This window comes from Panthera uncia (genome assembly GCF_023721935.1).
Source record: "Panthera uncia isolate 11264 chromosome A1 unlocalized genomic scaffold, Puncia_PCG_1.0 HiC_scaffold_17, whole genome shotgun sequence".
NCBI classification, from domain to species: domain Eukaryota; kingdom Metazoa; phylum Chordata; class Mammalia; order Carnivora; family Felidae; genus Panthera; species Panthera uncia.
Window position 1 is genome coordinate 50,477,307 of NW_026057577.1, and position 19,882 is coordinate 50,497,188.

At 41.9% G+C, this 19,882-nt stretch overlaps 1 protein-coding gene across 1 annotated transcript in view; it reads left to right on the top strand.

Moving 5' to 3' along the window:
- Positions 1 to 19,882, top strand: part of PIK3R1 (phosphoinositide-3-kinase regulatory subunit 1) — an 86,767-nt gene that overhangs the window by 46,365 nt on the left and 20,520 nt on the right. The window contains exons 3-7 of the mRNA XM_049649554.1: positions 10,770 to 10,862; positions 11,304 to 11,378; positions 17,921 to 18,052; positions 18,870 to 19,071; positions 19,278 to 19,357. Coding sequence (XP_049505511.1) covers positions 10,770 to 10,862; positions 11,304 to 11,378; positions 17,921 to 18,052; positions 18,870 to 19,071; positions 19,278 to 19,357 — 582 coding nt within the window. The remainder of the gene's footprint in view (positions 1 to 10,769; positions 10,863 to 11,303; positions 11,379 to 17,920; positions 18,053 to 18,869; positions 19,072 to 19,277; positions 19,358 to 19,882) is intronic.

Here is a 19,882-nt window from a genome sequence, read left to right on the forward strand (position 1 = left end):
TTCTGATTTCTTCAATAGGTTACATGAAATGGCCCCAAAAACTATTTTATGGGCTACACTGAATCTGGGACTTCAAAAGGATAATGCAAAGAGTGACCAACAGGGGGAAACCTAGTACATCCTTTTGGCTTAATTCGCTTAACTTCTAGCCCCTTTTAAAAAAATTACCCAAGCTCCTGTTGAAGCCAGCAAAAAACATCTGTTGTGTTATTTATAGCACCGATTTCTAAGAAGCATATTCTATAGCAGATGAAAAAAAGTTGACAGCTCATAATTCATAAAGTTACTGAGGCCTGATCTGATAGAACAAAATGTACAAAACTTCGTCCCATGGTTCAGGCCCTATCACTTCCCTTCCAACGGAAGATACAAGTGGCTTCCCAGAGAAGCAGAGCACAGGTCGTCACGGTGGTTAGGACAGAGGTGGCTCTGAGACCAGAATGCAGAAAGGAACACCCCTTTGTGGTCAGGGATTGCTAGTCCCTCCAGGGCGTCCATCTTCCAGGGGTACTTTTTCATTAACAACATCACAGTGACTTCCGTTATAGGCAGCCCACATTTTCTTTACCATGCGGACTGTGCCTGAGAAGTTTCAGCAGTGTGAAATCTACAGACTGTTACAGTGTATTTTCTATCAAGAACCTCAGGGGTTCATTAGAATTACTGATGGAATAGTTTCGTATCTGGGGCCAGCCTAATTTTTGATGTCGCTTCTTTTGTTTGACTGTTTTGCTCTTCGTGTATTTGACGTGGTCCCCTTAATCCCCCTGTTTTAAGCAATTATAAAATAGGCCCACTCTTCATACATTACCCATCTATATGTTTTGTTTAGTTTCTGAGAATCTTTGTAGGAACATGGTCCGATTTCTTTCTGTAATTGATAACGCATTTTATATTTTGCTTCTGTCTATAGGGTCTCCTGTATATCACAGTCTTTAAAACAAGGTAGTTGGGTCTGGCAAAAATAAGTCTCTGTAGCATATAAGACTATGTATTGTCCTGTCTTTTTTGAGAATGTAATGGTATGGTCCAACTGCTGCCCAAATTGAACCATCTAAAATTGTTACCCTTAAAAGGAAAGTCACAGCCAAGGTAAGTCCATGAATTTCTGTAGTTGAGAGGTGAATAATAATTTTACAGTGATCATAGTATATTGTGAGATAGGGGACCATATTAGCCCCCCAGAATTAATCACATTTGAGGTAGTGAAAGGATATTGCTTTATTTTATTTTTTTAATTCCAGTTGCTCATGATTATTAAGGGTTGTGTTTACTGTTAAAATTTGTTACCAATTGCTTTATTATAAATGGATAACTTAGTTTTATGTATCAGTGATTTTTAAAAATATGTTTAATTGAACTAGTCTGTCCAAATAGACATGTTCTTATGTAATTTTTCTGCAGTAGCTGATAAGGAATTTTCCGTCCAGTACTTTCTGGCCCCTTTTCTTTTTTGCTTTATTTTCTTTTTCTTCGCAATCCCATGGATGGCTCATCCGTTTCTTTTTGTATCCCCCTGAGACAATGTATGTGTATTTGTAAATTATTTGCTGGGCTCTTTATGGTCCATCTGTACCTTGCCGAAAGTGATATGTTAGCCAACTATATTTAGCTCAATAAAACCCATTACATCCTTGGGGAAGAATGTGCTTAGTTTAGCCTTATGAGAAAATATTTAATAAATGCTGTCCTCAAAATATTTAGCCTGGCTGAGTGAACTGGCAAGGGTTCAATCCTGATAGAGCAGAGGTGATGGCGAGATGCTGGCCTGCCAGCCCAAACTCAAGTTGAACCCATGCCACCTCTTGTCACCAGGGGTTGTCACTGTGCGTGTCTTCTCTTGACGAGTGCTTTTCCATCTTTGTTCTCTGCTCAGGGCTTTGTAACCCCAGAATGGAGTCCTGCAGTGCGTCTGCCTGAGGAGGCACCTGAGATGCCTGGAGTGGTTACTGCTGGCTTTGAAGTCGATTTGGTCTATAAAATCATTCCTTTACCACTTACTCCTGGCACAAAAAAACGTGCTTAATTTTTCTTAGCCTCGCTTTCCTCCTCTGTAAAGTGGGGACGGTTATAATCCTTTACAGGGTTGTGCAGATTAAATGAGATAAACCCCACAAAGCCCTGAGCACAATTTCCAAAACTAAGTGTTAAGTATACAAGTACTATCAGTAGTAGAAGTAGTAGCAGTAGTAGGGCTTATAGTAGTGTTTGTAGGAATACTTCCTATTCCTCTCCTCCAACCAAAATCTGAACACCTGAGTCCTCTTGAACGTGACCAGTTAGGAAAAGCTTTCTTGGGGACGTCAGGGGAGGTGGGTACTTCTTAGCTCTTGGCCTGAATTTACTGCGGGACTTTGTCGAGTCGTGACCCACGTGACCCCTCTCCCCACACGAAGCAGTGCCCAGGCGCACAGAGCAGCCGAGCCTCTACTGCTAATCTCTCTTTGGATGTGTAATTAGGTATGATATCAGCTCTAATTAGATTTGACAGCTAGAAGCTCTGAGTTAGTCCTGTCATCTGTCCGACACATGTTTCGATGCTGGGCTCCTGGGATCTGGTATAAAACCAGCCCTTGAAGCCCAGGGCGCGTTGGTAATAAGTATCAAGTGTGGAACGTTAGCTGTTGGGATTCGCTGTCCCACCGTGATCTGGAGTTTCTCTCTGGGACTGGTGGGCTCATCCTTGCTGCTCAAAGTGTGTTCCGAGGGCCAGCAGCATGGGCCTTACCTGGGAGCTTGTCGGATATGCAGAATCCTGAAGCCCACGCAGATCTGTCTGAATTGGGCTTTTAGTATGCTCAGTAAAATTTAGGAAGCATGTGCCCTTGTGAATATTCTGACACTCAGAAGATATTTACTAACTCTCCGGAATTAGCCTTTGCCACTGATTTTTTTTTTTTTTTTTTTTTTTCTAGACCTAAGGTTTCCTTGCTTCCTTTGGGTGTAGTGTATTGATGTTTTGGTCAGCTTGGGCCGCTATGACAAAATACCATAGACTGAATGGCTTGAACAAGAGGCCTTTATTTGTTCATCTCCGTCCAGGTGGCTAAAAGTCTGAGTTCTGGGGGCCACCATGGTTGGGTTCTAGTGAGGGCTGTTTCCTGACTTGTAGGCAGTTGGCCTTTCTTCCTACTCTCTCCTAGGGCAGGGAGAGAAAGAGGAAGCTTTTTGGAGTCTTAGAAGGACACTAATCCCATCATGATGGCCCCACCCTCATGACCTCATCTAAACTTAATTCTCAAAAATCCCATCTCCAAATACTGTCTTGATGGTAGTTAAGGCTTTATCACATGGATGAGGGGAGAGGGTGCCCCATGCAGTTCAGTCCACAGCAACTGATTTCTGCCACCTACTTTGAAATGCTTCCCAGAAAGAAAGGTGGATTGATGAATCAATAGGTAATACGACAGATTAGTTAAATGTTGCTTGTAGAATCTAGGAGGAGACTACGTGGGCACTCACCATACAATTCTTTCAACTTTTTGGTATGTTTTCAAATGTCAGAGAAAAAGCCCACCTCTTTCTGTCGTCATTAGAATGGAGTCTGGTGGTTCTTTCCTCTGGTTTCCATCCAGGCTTTGTGAGGAAGCTGGTGCCACCCGGCTGGACGACTTTGCCTCTGTGGCAGCTCCTCCCTCCTTTGGCACTTACGCCTCGGACCTCCAGCAGCCTGCTTCTGCGCAGTTAGTGAGGGGCCAGCCTGGATCAAGAAGCTTCTTTCAGCTCTCTCCTTTCCCCAGGAAAGTAAATCTTTACAGTTTCTCTTTCACTTCTGTGCTCTCCTGATCAGAGGATCTTTAATTCTGGAGAGATGGGGGCTTCTCGGACTACATTGGAAGACCCTGCTTTTTTAACATGGTATTTTTATATGTTTGATTGTGAAATCTATTACCAGACACAAATGAGAGAGAAGTGAGTGCCTCTGCAGGTTCCCTGGAGCCCCTGCCTCTCTCCTCACTAAAGGGACTCTCTTTGCTTTCTCTTTCTGGTGTTAATTACCTGCATTTCAAAATATTATCTAGTGAGGGAGAAGGTGCCCCCTAGCTTATTTGGAGGAAGTGCTGAAACAGGTGTTGCTAGGATAAGTTTACTTGAGCACACCAGCAAGTATTGGGGCTCCTCGCCTGCAGGATCGAACATTACATATCTGTGCATTATGCAACACCATTCACAATCGCAGTCTCCTTTTAAATTCAGGAGACTTGCTGGAAATTCTGGAAAACTTCTCACAGGGTTCTGTCCTCAACTGGGACTTGTAGGCTCTGGGGGGAGAAAAACAGGTACAAACTGAACTTCAAGACACTGCTTACGAGCTTGGCGACCTTGACCAAATGACTCAGTTTCTTTAAGGCTCAAGTTCCTTGTCTTTTGAGTGGGGATAATAAGGACCGTTGCGTCTTTGGATGGCTATGAATAAAAAAATGAATGCTATGTCTTGGTGGGAATATGGCTCCTAATTGATGTTCCCTAGTATTCAGCGAATGGTCAGTACCCCTTGTGGTGTGTTATGTGGTTTTGTTTTCTCTCCTTCCCTTTTGGGGCTTTTCAGTCACACTTCACGTGAAATCTTTCTAAGCCAACAGACCAAAAGACCAACTTCTTTTATAAGTCATTAGTCCCAGAACTCCCAGGGACTCACCTATAAATTATTTTCAGGGGTATAAAAATGAGTTCCTTTCTTCCTCATTTACCTCCTGACCAGTATTTTAATTTTTTCTATATACTATAAATTGTAATCTTTAAATCAGACTCTAGGGGATGACAATCACAATTAATTAGGCTAGCCTGTCAAAGATTAAGTATAATCTTGCATTTCAGTGATCTCTTACCTCTGAATTTTTAGCTAAGGCCATCCAAAGCAAAACTGTAATGTCTTCTTAGGTTTAATAAGATCTTTGAGTGCTGTTTGTTTCCTATATGAGGCTGTGGTCTAGAAATAAAACTAAATGGGCAGAGAACTCCAATCCCTTTCATTTGTTTTTAAGCTGTGGAGCAGAAGGGATAAGTGGGAAAAGATAAAGATATTAAAGACTAATTAGAGTATCTGAAAAGATTTGCAAACTTACTGTTTAAATGTGTTGACAAGTCTTTTAATACCCCCTGACTAGTTATCTCTGAAAATAATGTAGCTATGGCTGGAGATTTATTTCCACATCGACTTGCTCTTCCTTTTTCTTTGTCCATCCTTTTTTTTCCTCCCTCCTCAAAAAAAAGTCCCTATTTCCCCCAAGTTCAGTACCATTCCAACTTCATTTTTCCTTTTTGTTCAGAAAACTGAAGTATAACTCAAATAGGGGAGACTTTCTGGGGGGAAAGTGCAACATATTGAAAATAATGTGATATTTTAGATACGACTCCTGAAAAGATACCGTTCATATGCTTCAGTGAAAGAAAGGCAAAATGCAAATATCTACTCTGTCAAAATGTTTCTAGTTTGCCACCTTAAAAAAAGTATTGAAAATTCTGTCTCCGTTATACTAGTGTCTGGTCTTAAAATTTGCCATTACAATAGAAAATCTATTAGTAGTGAAAAAGATTACATAAATAATTCTAAATTAATAACACCTAACCATTAGTTTGTGCTTTCTACATACTAGGCACTGTGCCTGCCATGTTTATTTATATTGTTCATTTAATCTTATTACCTTCTTAATTATGCCCATTTACACATGAAAAAACTGAGGTTCAAGTTAATTAACATGCCCAAGAATACATTCAGTAAGTGGCATACCCGAGATTAAACCCCAAGTCTCTTTGGCTTTAAACGTGTGCTTTTCATAATTGTATTACTTCTGATTCAACAGGTGCGTTCCAAAGTTGAGGAACCCATGTTGGTTTTTTGCTTTTAGTTTTTTAGCTATACTATCTTAGCCCGTCTTTGTTGTGGTTTCTCCAGTAGGGCTTAAGAAGTTTAAATGTCGGGATATTAACCGTTATGGACATAAAATGTGAATGTGCTTTGCAAAGTTTCAGATTTTGCCCACCAGAATGTACATTTTTCGTTTGAAACAATGAGAGAAGTTCTTTCAGGCCGAAATAAAGTTTTGACTCAACAACAGTTAATCGGCACACATCTTGATTTAATATTGATCCATGCCTAGCACATATACTTTCTTTTCTGCGTATTTGTATGACATTTTAAAAGGTAAGTGGCAGTTTTTCATGTACTTCCAAGCTACTTCCATCAAGTAATGAAATACTTGGCTTGGGCGGTCTCTGGAGTCCCAGAATTTCAGCTTAAACTTTCCATTCGTCCCTGCCAGGCACTGACTCTGAAATATCTTTTTTTATGGAGACCGCCTCCAAAAGGTGCAGCTGTGTGCCGGTTTCATCTTGCACTTTGTAGCCGTGTTGGCACCATTTAATGTGAGGAATGCCACTGTCTCCCACACACCGCTGGTGCCCAAGGACTGTTCAGGCCTGTCCGGGTTAGTGGTTTGGGAAGGGTCTGAGTTTGGAAAGAAGGCTCCCTTCTGTTCCATGTGATTGGCTGTCACCAGGGTTAAGGTAGAAAAATAGAACTAATGGAAAATGCAGCATCTGAGGTGTCATCAAAAAATTCTTTCTACAACCGGGGACACCTAATTCATTGGTATTTGTATCGGTGTTGAAGACTTGATTCCTCTTCTGAAACAATATATGTCTTGCTTCACCACTTCTGGACCCTTCTACTGTTCTTTCTTGTCTCCTTTCTCCTTAAGTAATGCTGATTTCTTTTGATGGAAAATGATTCCACTCAGTCAAAAACTGGTGTTGGACTATCGCAAGGGAATCTGTGAATTCACCCAGATTCTTAAGAGTGGGCTTGGCTCAGACTTAACACACTGGCTACAGCAGGCTTCAGAGCCAAAAAGCATTCCTAATTCAGTTAAAAAAAAATTTGTCTGAATGATAAAACCTAATAAAAATGTATATATCACCTTCATGAGGATCATGCTGTGTGATTTTGTGTTTTGTAGATGATCTGTATATTCTGTATTTTTTTCTTTTTTAGTCCCACTATGTTTTAGTCTGTTGTTGTATATAACGTGGTGCTTTATCATGCACCTTTCAGAAAACAACTTGCCAAATTTGGCAATGCCTCGCAATTATAGTTTCCTGTTAGAATTTCTTAAAATGGAATGTAATGGAAAAGGAAATACCGACCTTGTGTACTTAATAAAATTAGAGGAATCATTGATTTTAGGATTGTTGAAATAATTAATAGTTTGCTTTAGAATACTTTTTTAGATTTTTGATGTTGATTGATCCTCTTACCCGTAGGAGAAAATGTGAACTTGAAAAGCTTCTTGGGTAGGACTTCACATTCCCTATGTTTAAATATTTTTAAGGGGAAACGGATTGAATCACAGATATTGTACTAGAGAATAGGAAATCCTTGAATTGTTATTTAAAAAATAGGGTCTCTCCATATGAAATTTATCTTTTAAAACTCCCATTGCAAAGGCTTAATCAGCAATGGATCAGTGATTCAGACATTTGAGTAATACAGCTTTTAGCAATATTAAAAACCCAGTGGGAAATTCACTAGCTCTATTATAAGAAGACTGCCCATACTCCTTATATATGCATCTAGTTTTGTTCTTCATATTGTGGTGTGCTCTTTGAGAAAAGTTCCAGAATTGTTATAGGTACCCAATGGCTATCACGATGCTTTTCAAAACCTTGAAGTAACAGTTTATGAGCGAAACACATGATATTTTGTAGCTCGGGATACTGATGGCAAACTACCATTTCTTTTTTTTTTTTTTTTTTTTTTTTGCCAAAGAAACCTTGAGAGGACTAAAGAAAGAAGGTTTTTCCTTTTTTTCCTTTTTTCTTCTTCAAGCCAAAGTGAACAAATAGATGGAAACCCTTTTATATGTCGTATTTGCCAACCCAGGAATCTAACAACTGCCGGGTGCATATTTGAATCGCAATTAGGTGAAATCTTTAATTATCAGTTAATTTAACTTTCACATTTGCCTGCAGAAATGATTGTGTTGATAAGATTCTGGAAGGAGATAAACCTTTATTAAGTAATTCCATTTTCAGGTGCCAACTTTAAAGATTTTTTTTAATTAAAAAAAAAAAAAAAAGGGCCTAAGTAACTTAAGAGGGCGGGGACAGAGCCGGGCGAGTGTTGCATGGCTATGTGGGATTGTGTATTTACTAGTTAATCTTTAGCTTCTTACATCTTGGCGTGTGCTAATAAGTGAGAACTAGAAGTTTGAGAAGGCCAAGGAGAAACACTGCAGTGAATTCTTACTGATATTTCTCTACACCATTTCTACTTTTAGGTTTGCCTCTGTTACATGTGCTGTTGGGATGATACATATCACTTGGTTCAGCATAGAAGGCATTTATGGGGGAGGACATTTTTGTGAGTTGATAATTTTCTGAGGCAAAAGGAAGTAGTTTATAGTTCATCAGAGAGAATGAAATGGTATGCTCTTTTATTTGATGGTGTATCGTTTTTTATTTTACAATACTTTTGATGAAAAAGACCACATGAAACTTGCAAGATTTGTATTCTCGGTACTTCTCAAATATACTGACATTTTAACATTTAGAGATTTGGGGGATGTCACTGATGGGTTTTTTTCAGGGGGTTACCCACATGAATTTGCTTATCATAATAGCATGTCCTAAAACTTAGTACTACTCCAAACTAGATTAGTAGCTCCATTCCTGGATTTTCTGATTCTGGGGGTTTATGGTCGTACCTGGGAATCTTTCTTCTTAGCAGGTTCTCCACGTGATGTATAGGCTCCGGTAGGTACAGGGAACACAGGAGAGGTGAAGTTCCCACTCAGCCCTGTGCCTAGTAACGGTCTAGAAGGTCAGTGGCCTGTCTGTCCTGGCTTTATGAAGTCCATAACATGTTTAAGTGGTGTTGCAGTAGGACGGAGTCACCTGGGAAGCTGTGACAGACTTTTCGTGCTCTGAGTACAGATGTCACTTAGCCCTACGCCCAGATGTCCTGTCCCCAGGCATGTCTTTATGGTGGGGTCTTAGTTGCACAAAGCCAACTCAGGAATCTTTCATTTGCTCTTGACAAATATGTCCGTGCTCAGGACATACAGGACCCTGCTCTCTAATATGGTGGCCGCTAGCACATAGAGCTTTTTAAGTTTAAATCAATTTTTAAAAATTCATTTTTTCAGCTGCAGTGGCTACATCTCAAGTGCTCACTAGCCGCATGTGGCTAGTTGGCTGGTCTCTGCTTTTTCGGATAGCGCAGCTAATAGAACATTTCCATCATTCCCAGAAAGTTTGACTGGACAGTGCTGCTGTGGGATTTTCTTCCATAATTTAGCTCTTATCCTTTTATCCTGAGTACTTAAATGGCCAGTAGAGGTTAGTGGCAAGACCACATGTGTCTGACCCAGGGCATATTGCAGCTAACAGGCTCTTACACTGCAGGGTTTAGGGTTTGTAAAACGACATAAATCATACGTCCCCCTCTGAGGGCAGCATCGAAAATAATTTTACTTGATTTATGTGTTGTGAGTTTCTTGTTACGTGATGATTCTTGGTATTAGAAAGATGGGCTTCATTAGAAATTTGCTTAGCATAATAAACGACGTATAATAATCATGCCACTAAAATCTCCCTGAAACAAAATTATAAATATTTCATCTTTCTTAAGTTATATAAACGATTTATTCCTAGAAAAGAGGGTGCAGTGATGAACCTTAAGTGTCTAAAAAGTTACATGTTGGAGGCTAACAAAAAGGTTGCACCTGTAGGTATTTTTATATAGACTGTCATTTACGTGTATTTTGCAGTTTGAGAAAAATAAGGTGAGTATATTTAGCTCCCTCTTCTGGTATATTATGAGATGAATATTTTTACTTAAAATGGTTTTGTGTATTTTTGGAGTGAGAATACAGTTATTAATGTAATGTTCAAGGCCATTATTGGTGTGTTATCCAGTTAGTTTCTTCTTGAATCACCAGGAATGGTAAAATACATAAATAAAGCATGGAAAAACAGTTTGTGAAAACATCACATTTCTGAAGATACTAACCGACCAAAATATATGTGAGCAAACCAAGGCTTCGGTAGCAAGTTAAATTAAATCCAGGGGCTTAATTTGGAATTAATGTCATGTGGCCAGTGATCATTTGCAAATGCCCTGTGTCTGAATATTTTAAAGTTCTAAGTCATGTTAATGAACAGTTGAGTAAAAGCTGGTCCATCCTCCTACCTGGATATTATGAAGTTGTTGCTTCATAATGGCCAGGCGGCCAGTTCTCGGGTTTCAGTTCTGCCACGGAGTGTGGTGATCTGGGGAGAGCTGACCACTCACCCAACCTAGTCTTGCCCTGCACTGCGGGGGCTCTGGCACATCCACATTCCATCCTACCCTGAGTCCTGCCCACCCAGCCCCCAACCCAACTGCCTCAGGCCCAGGGGCACACCCCAGCAGGGAGGTCTGCCCCAGGGAAGATGGACCTGGGGAAGAGGCCTTGAGAAGCTAATTGGGCAGGGAATTCCCTGATTCTAGCTAAGTGTTCTGAGTGTGTCCCAGGAGAGAAGTAGGCCTTGCCCTTGGGCCCCCAAAACTCCTTAAACTGCAGGAAGAGGCACGGCTGGAGGAGGCCCAGAGAGGAGCCCTCTGAAGTGCAGGGCCCAGCACAGGGCGCCATCTTGCTCAGGCCTGAGTTTGCTGGTGTCAGGTAGAACTAAACTGTTCTGTATTTCGGTTTTCTTCGTTGTTGTCTAATGCATTTGCTTGCCCCCACCTAAACATAATCTAATTGTAGGATTCTGTTCATTCGCAGCTTTAGCTCTGCCAGATCTTGCTGAGCAGTTTGCCCCTCCTGACATCGCTCCGCCTCTTCTTGTGAAGCTAGTGGAAGCCATTGAAAAGAAAGGTAATCGGCTGATAGAGGGAATCAGTTAATTTGTTATGTCCTTATTTCATGGGTATTACAATTTATACTTGTCCGTGGGGCATTCGTTAAATAAGCTTCTCGCCAACTTGTGCTAGACACATAAGCTCTTTGTTGCTGTGTCCTGGGGAAACAGCCTTGGTCTGATTCCTGACTCCATATTAACATGTAGTTACTGTATGGAAACTATTAAATTCTCCACAATTTAATAAATATAATTAACTTGCTCCTTCGTGGCCAGACGACTTCACCAAAAGTATTGACATGCCAGCTACGATTAATAGCAGGAGTTAACTTCCAAGAATATTTGGTGCACGCATCTAGAATAGATAGGAGCTGGAAACTGGAATGTCGTTCTGGCAGCCGGCCCACAGGTTCTCCAGAGAGCTGTGTTTTGCATGCTCAGTCTGTTTTGTGTCTTAGGTCTGGAATGTTCAACTTTATACAGAACACAGAGCTCCAGCAACCCAGCAGAATTACGACAGCTTCTTGATTGTGGTGAGTGTCATGGAGCTAGAAAGACGAATGGGAGACACGGTTCTTACCTTTCTGTTTCAGGTAAAGCACACAAAAACACTTGAACTCTATCATGCAGCGTTCTGAGTTTGAAGGAAGCTCAGAAATCACACACGCTTCCCTCTGCCCTATTATGGTAACAGCCCAAACCAGCGCTGACCTTTGATGTTTGTCTCCTGAGTTGGGGTGTGTGTGCCTGCCTGCAGGCATGTTGGCTGTCATCACAGCTAAGAGCCTCTGGGCCCTGCAGGAATTGCAGAGGAGAGAAACACCCTCTTGGGATTTCTCTGGCTCTGCATATCCACCATCTTTTCTCTGACCATGCATTTGGCTACATCTGATTCATCTGGATCAGCTTAAAAAATATTTATAAGCCTGTGTCATTTAACAAATGTCTCTTCTGACCTTTTCCATTTTCCTCTCCCCCCCCCCCTTTTTTTTTTCTTCTTGGCCTTCCTTCCTTCCTTCCAAATGCTTATTTGCTTTTTCATGCCATGTTTATATTAAGTAACAGCATGATACTGTTATATTCAATGGTGTGCTGGTAAACCCCTCTCAGGGAGGTGGGGGAACCCTGGTTTGTACCAGTTGCCCGCTTCCGTGGTGTAAGTATGCCCGCCGTGGTCGGTTTCAAGCTGCCAACATGTTATCACTAAACTCCAACTCGGAAAGAATTGAGCGTAGTTGGTGATGAGCAGGCCAGCTCCTGCACACCACTTGTTAAAGGACATCAATTAATTCAACCAATGGTGGCGTTACTCTTTGTTCCCTCTCTCCTTTGCCAAACCGAATAAAACTATAAATGTGAATACATTCACTGGCCATCATTCTGGCAGATCATCTGATGTATCAACTTGTAGAATCCCTCCGATCCTTCATTCCCTCCCAGAATTTTTTTTAGAAAAATAATTTTCGGCCTCACATCATTTCACCGAATTTGGATTTAGGAACCCGAAAGAATGAAACCCTGTTGGGGAGGAAGGTCTTTGAGACATACACTTGTGCAGAGCATGTAGTAAATGAAAAACTCTGAAGTTGAGCAGCTTTCAAATGAGGCAGCTCATGAAAGTTTCTAGAAAAGATGTTTCTGGGAAAAACGAAGATTCTATCTCTGTCAGTAAATAGTTTCATTTGAAATGCACCACCCAGATGTTTGAAGTTTGAAAATAATTTTTTCAAACTTTCATTTTTATTTTGTGCATGGAAACCAGAGTCACGCACATGCAGGGCATGTCCCCTGACAGCTGCAAATCCTGCCTCACCCCCAGAATGGGTCAGTACGAGCTGACTGGCAGAAAGCTGTAGGTGAAAGACGTACCTTTATTTCTTACAGCCTGACCAGAGTGGGAAAGAAACAGTGAATTTTGTCCTTAGCCGGTTGGAGTTGAGATACATGTTTTGGTCAGAAAATTGGTCAAACTGAACAACAGTCACAGGAAATGTTTAGACATCAGAGACCGATGAAATGAGAGTTATTTGAGAAATAGTGGTTAAGCTTTTCAATGTGACTGAATACAGATGATGCAGGCTAGGCTGAGAAAAAAAACCTTCACCTCACCTCTGAGATGGAATACCTAACCAAAATTACGTCAACAGTATGTTTTGACAGGCAGCTTTTCTGCCCCACTTGAGAGCAAATCACACAGGTAGAAAACTGGTTTCCTTTGGATTCGGTGTGAAAAAAGTGAATTTTGTGAGAAGAGAAAGCGTAAACATTATCTAAATTTAGGAGTAGATCCTCAGACTTTTTATAGCTTGAGGATTTTTCAGTCCATAAAAATATTGTAATACCTTGGAGGAAGCTCAGGGTAATCACTTACACTAAAAAGAGAGAGAGAGAGAGAGAGAAAACATGGCTTTTTTTTTTATGTTTATTTTATTTTTGACAGAGAGAGAGACAGAGCATGAGTGGGGGAGGGCCAGAGAGAGAGGGAGACACAGAATCCAAAACAGGCTCCAGGCTCTGAGCTGCCAGCAGAGAGCCGGACGTGGGGCTTGAACTCATGAACTGTAAGATCATGACCTGAGCCAAAGTCGGACGCTCAACCGACTGAGCCAGCCAGGCGCCCTGGAATTCATGGCTTTTAACCAAACTTGTGAATTACCAATGTCTGAAAAGGATAGATGTGAAGGACAACATCCGACTTTTATTAGTACTTACTAAGTTATTTTATTTCATCTACATATTACCCTTGTGATCTCAGTTATTGCTGATGGCAGAACTCTGATTTACACCCAAATTGTTCCAACTCAGAGGTCCGTACTCTTTTTTTTTTCCTCACTGTATTGACCCCCAGTGAATTGTTTCTTTGTTGTTCTCATTTGAATTTTCTCCTGATTGTTGTGGTTTCTCTTAACCTGAAGCAGGTCTTTTCTTTTTAAAAAAATTTTTTATTAGTTTTCTTTATTTTTGAGAGGCAGAGAGAGAGACAGCGCGAGTGGAGGAGGGGCAGAGAGAGAGAGGGAGACACAGAATCCGAAGCAGGCTCCAGGCTCTGAGCTGTCACCACAGAGCCCGATGCGGGGCCCGAACTCATGGACCATGAGATCATGACCTGAGCTGAAGTCGGATGCTCAACTGACTGAGCCACCCAGGCACCCCTCTTTTCTTTTCTTTTTTTTAATGTTTTTATTTATTTTTGAGAGAGAGGGCGTGCCCTCAAGCTGGGGATGGGGAGAGGAGAGAGAGGGAGACACAGGATCTCAAGCGGGCTCTGTGCTGATAGCAGAATGCCTGATGTGGGGCTGGAGTTCAGGAACTAGAAGATCATGACCTGAGCTAAAAGTCAGATGCTGAACTGACTGAACCACCTCGGCAGGTGCCTCATCCTGAAGCACACCTTTTCTTTAAAACTTCTCCTAACAGGGATGCCTGGGTGGCTCATTCCGTTAAGCATCCGACTTTGGCTCGTGGGTTCAAGCCCCACATCGGGCTCTGTGCTGCCAACTCAGAGCCTGGAGCCTGCTTCGGAGTTTGTGTCTCCCTCTCTCTCTGCCCCTCCCCCGCTCACACTCTTTCTCTCTCTCTTCCTCAAAAATAAACACTAAAAAAATTTCTTTTAAATAATAAAAGTTCTCATCATAAAGAAAACCCTGTAACTATGGTGATGGATGTTAATTAGACTTCCTGTGAATGATCATTTTGTAACATAAACAAATATCAAATCATTATGTTGTTAATAACATATATAAGGTTATATGTTAATTATACCGCATTTAAAAAAAAAAAAATCAGGCTTTTTTAGCCCCAGCACACCTGTCCACTACTCACTAGATGCCAGTAGCGTTGTCCCCAAGTTGTAACAATCAAAAATGTCTCCAGATATGGCCAGATATCTCTTGGGAATTCAGGTGGGGCAACAATTCAAAACCCCAACTGAGAACTACTAAGTTAAGGGAGAGGTGAGCTGGGAAGGGGACTCCATTCCATTGGGAGGGAGGCTGAAGTGCTGGAGAGCTTACTAGTTACCTGTCCTGAGCAGACTCAGTGAAAAGGGAGGTTGCAGAGGGATGTCAACTCTCCCATCCCAGACCCAAAGTGGTGTAGTTCTCACCTAGCTCACCACAAAAGTCATCACATGACCGATGCCTGTGGCTGTTAGAAGAGCTTGTTAGGATGGTTATAATGTAGAAAAGGGGATTTGCAGAATCATAGAAGCTCCAAGGAGCCTTAGAAGCTACAGTAACAGAAAATAAAATCTATGTCATCAACTCTAGTGGATTTGACATAAGGTGAGCTTATCCAATGACTATTCCCAAGACTTGAAATAAGATGATTTTGTTCAAAGGCTATAAAATGCTCTTTGGAATACATCTCATGTGTTCAGGAAGGTCTTAGGAGAATTAACATTACTCTAAGGTTTTTTATAGCTCAGTCCACAAACATTGAGCAAGCACGTCCTATGTGCTGGGCCCTGAGGGGAGCAGGAAAGAGCCGCAGCCCATGACCTTGAGGTGCTCTCAGTCTAGCAGGGAGACATTTAATTACCGTACCGTCTGGGAAGTGTCATGGAAGAGACGTGGCCCTCCCTTGAGGAAGGGCCCTGCAGAATCCTGAACATCTTACTATCTTATAGCACATCGCCAAATGGTATTGCATTCTTTATGATGAGCAAATTAAGTAATTTTAATTTTCTGGGCAAAGAGACCTAGTAAATGAAGTGTACAGGGTGTGAAGGGTGTGGGGTCCAGCAGCTTGTGAAGTGGACAGAGGCTGTGGAATGTTCCTCGAGTGATGCGCACACAGTTTCTAGTAGTTGCGTTCCTTCTAATGTGGATCCTTTATGCAAAGACGTAATATTGTCTCTGCCACCCTTTTAGAGATGCGGTAAGTCCGCAGGTGGTTCTCTGTAGGACACTTAGGTGATATAAGCCTTTACCTCTCCACTTCCTGAGATTAATAATTCTTTTCCGCCATTTCCCCTACCACATTTTCTACCAGATGGAATTTTCTTAGCTTCATTGGTGTTGCGTGATTCTTTTGTAAGTTCTGCCTACATAGTGGGGCGCGTTGGGTCTATGATAACGATGTGCCTAAAGACCTTAGGTAACTTCAGTTTCAACCCGGAGTGATTGATAGTATCACACTCCCTTCATGGCTCTCCAGGACACCACCTTCTCCTCCAGCTTGAACACCTTGGACTGAGTGGATTCCTTCTCCTTCTCTCCGAGGCCACAACCTAATCCAGTCAGTCACCAGGTTATGTTAGTTCTTGATCATGTCTCACACATTTCTAACCGTTAAAATTGGAATTACCAGAAGTGTTATTTTCACTTCCAGCAGCGCCCTTTTCCAACTTGTTTTTAACACCACAATTAATAAAGCTGTTGAAAAATGTAGCATTTTGCTCATCAGCTTACCTCTTGCCCATTGAGTACACACATCTCCAGACACTCTTCCTCAAGGTAGCCGTCACATCACTGGGTGTGCAGTCCTTCAGCAGCAGCTAGATGGTTCTCCTCAGATCTAGATGCCTGTGGTCCTTCCTGCCCCAGCATCCCCTCTTTCTGCTGGACATGGTACCTTTTTCTACCCTGAGTACTCAGAGTGGTTTGGGTTAGTATCACCCCGTTATTGAATTGCCTGACCTCTTTTCCAGCTGAGGAATTTACTGGACAGATGTGCTTGTCTTCTCTTTGTTCTGAGCTAGGTCAGTGCCCACAGGTTAGATGAGTCATATCCTCATCAGAATACTCTGTCAGAATTAGGGGGGAGCGTTCTAAAAATGTTATAAATATTTTTATGACTATTCTTGAGATTGTTAAAATTCTGTATATCTTACTGTTTGTTCAGACACTCTGTTGAGCTAAATATATATTAATTGTGAGATGTAGTATTTAGTGACTCGAAATTTAGGAAATTTAATGGATGTGCATTTTATGCTTTCCTGTGGAGGTTTTAGGAAGCATTTACTCTGTGATTAGCCATCCCTAGACAGAACTCTTCTCAGAGCAGAAGCACCCTCCAGAAGGTATTTGGAAATATTTGCAGGGCTACTTTAGTTTGCCAGGGCTTCCATGACAACCTTCCACAGACTGGGTGGCTTTAGACACAAACCTGTCTTCTCACTGTTCTTGAGACTAGAAGTCCCAGATCAAGGCCGGTTTGGTTTCCTCTGAGGCCTCTCTCCCTGGTGTACAGATGGCCACCTTCTCACTGTGTCCTCACACCGCATTCCCTCCATGCGTGTAGTCCTGGCATCTCTGTGTGTCCAAATTTGCTCTTCTTACAAGGATACCAGGGGCACCTGGGTGGTTCAGTCAGTTAAGCATCCGACTCCAGCTCAGGACATGATCTCGCAGTTTGAAAGTTCAAGCCCCGCGTCAGGCTCTGTACTGACAGTGTGGAGCCTGTTTGGGATTCTTTCTCTCTCTCTCTCCGCCCCTCCCGGGCTCATCCCTAATGGCTTCATTTCAACAAAACCACCTCTTTAAAGGCCCGTCTGAAGGCACATGGGTGGCTCAGTCGGCTAAGTGTCCAACTTCAGCTCAGGTCATGATCGCAGGGTTTGTGAGTTCAAGCCCCGCATCGGGCTCTGCACTGACATTGTGGAGCCTGCTTGGGATTCTCTCTCTCCCCCCTCTCTGCCCCTCCCCCGCTTGCTCTCTGTCAAAACAAATAAACTTAAAAAAAAAATAAAAAAAATAAAGGCCCTATCGTGAAATACACCTTCTGAGATAGTGGGAGTTAGGGCTTCAGCATATGAATTCAGCTTATAATGGGGACATTGTTTTTCTGTTGTTGTCAACCCAGAGTCTGGGCCTGTGCCCCTGGCATCCTGGGGAGAGGCCATCATGCTAAATGCTTATAACTTAAGGGGCGGACTTCCACAAAGAAAAATTGTTCTGTTTGAAATGCCAGGAGCAACCCCTGTGAGAAACCCTGCTGATAACCACTGAAATCTTTTACATCTGTCCTCATACTGCTTACTTTTCATGTGTCACAGTTTAGTCACACATACAGAAAATTGGCCCTGCCGATGCATACAATGTTTGAAATGCGTTTTAAAATGTTTCTGTCCTAGATGCCGCCTCCTTGGACTTGGAAATGATCGATGTGCAAGTTTTAGGAGACGCTTTCAAACGCTATCTTACGGACTTACCGAATCCTGTCATTCCAGTAGCCGTTTACAATGAGATGCTTTATTTAGCCCAAGGTTTGTTTTCTGTTCTGAAAACCTCATTGAACATACAGTGAGATGTGGATGCACATGTAAACTCTATGAAATGCTGCCTGTAAAGAGAGCTGTTTTGGAAAATATTAGTAGGAATCTGCCGCTTCCCTGACACCCTCTCCTTTGGCACAAATTCCCTCCCTTACCCAGGCGTCCAATGGAAGACCCAGACTCTCGTTTGCTTAGGAAGGCTGTCCACATGTTGAAATGGCTAATTGTTAACCTTTTATCAGTACTAACAAAGTTCACTACGTCACTGAAGGCCACAGTGTTCCAAGTGCCATCTTGGGATTCAGGGAACCAGGGACTAGGACCGTTGACTAGCGATGTTCTTACCATTTTCCTCGAGGGGCCATTACAAAATGTGTTGAGAGAGGAGGGCTCTTAGGCTTAGGAGCCTAATGCTCAGTTCAAGTGCTCTGGGGACAGGAAATTGTGGTTCGGAACCTTCAAAGTTAAACCGTGTGATACTTATCTGATGCTCCTCTGAATTAGCCAATCACACTGAGAGCTGCTCAATAGAGGGCAGATCTCTGCCAGCACACCCTCATCCTCTTGTGGTTTTTTACACCAAAAGTTTCTTGCATTTCCATTTGACTTGAGATTTCTCCTTTCTCACAAAGCCTTTTGTAATGAGAACAAATGTGCTGTCTGCTGCTCCTGAGGACTTTGTTTTAAAGGACTTTGTCTTCTGTAGCTAGAGCAGAAGAACGTTCTAGGTGTTGAGCTACTGAGATCTAGAGTCTCTTACCGTTTTTTGCTTCTTTCTTTCTTTTTTTTTTCTTTTTAAACTCTGTAGAAGTACAAAGCCCTGAAGAATATATCCAGCTGTTGAAGAAGCTCATTAGGGCACCTAACATACCTCATCAGTATTGGCTTACGCTTCAGTATTTGCTAAAACATTTCTTCAAGCTCTCTCAAATCTCCAGCAAGAATCTTCTGAATGCAAGAGTACTCTCTGAACTTTTCAGCCCTCTGCTTTTCAGATTCCCAGCAGCCAGGTAAGGCGAAAGGAGAGAAGCATGTATTTTGGGGTGATGGGGACAGTTCTGAGGGGATCGATTGATCATTAACCTTATTCTGAAGATACTCGCTCACAGATTCATGGGCACATTTACACCAGACACATTGACTTGAATGTGTAGAAATGAAGATGAGTTCGTTGTTGAGAAAAAAAGGTTTCTAATCAAGCTCTCTGTTTTTGTAGCTCTGAGAATACTGAACACCTCATAAAAGTTATAGAAATTTTAATCTCGACCGAGTGGAATGAACGACAGCCTGCACCAGGTAATGCCTTTCGGACTTCTCAAGTTTTCTCGTGGTTCGTTTTTTAGAGCCTGAAAAATGGTGGCTTTAGAACTCCTGTGGAGTAACAGAAGTTTCTTGTAGAACGAGATCCATAACGTTTTGCCTTGGGATTTAGAGACAGAATGGCTGAGTGGTATCCTACATGGTAAATGTTACCTGGATTTCAGTGTCTGTGGATTTTAGGTGACCTCCGTCTTAGACGAGGGTTGTTGGGAGTGCTCCCCCTTCCCGTCAGCTTTGATGCCTCCCGTTGTTGCATAAATTACGGGGCTCGTTTTAGTTGTTGACATTCTTGTTTTTCTTTCTAATACTTCTAAAGTAGGGGATTTATAATTACTATATAATTTCAAGTATTTTGGAATGTGTGTTTTGGAAGCAGGTATGCTGAGAAATGTCTGTCAAAATAAACATTTTCAATAATGCAAGCAGTATGAAACCAGGGTGTTCACTGCAGCAAGTTTGAGCAAGCCAGACACTTCTTTGAAAGCAGGCTGGCATTCAATT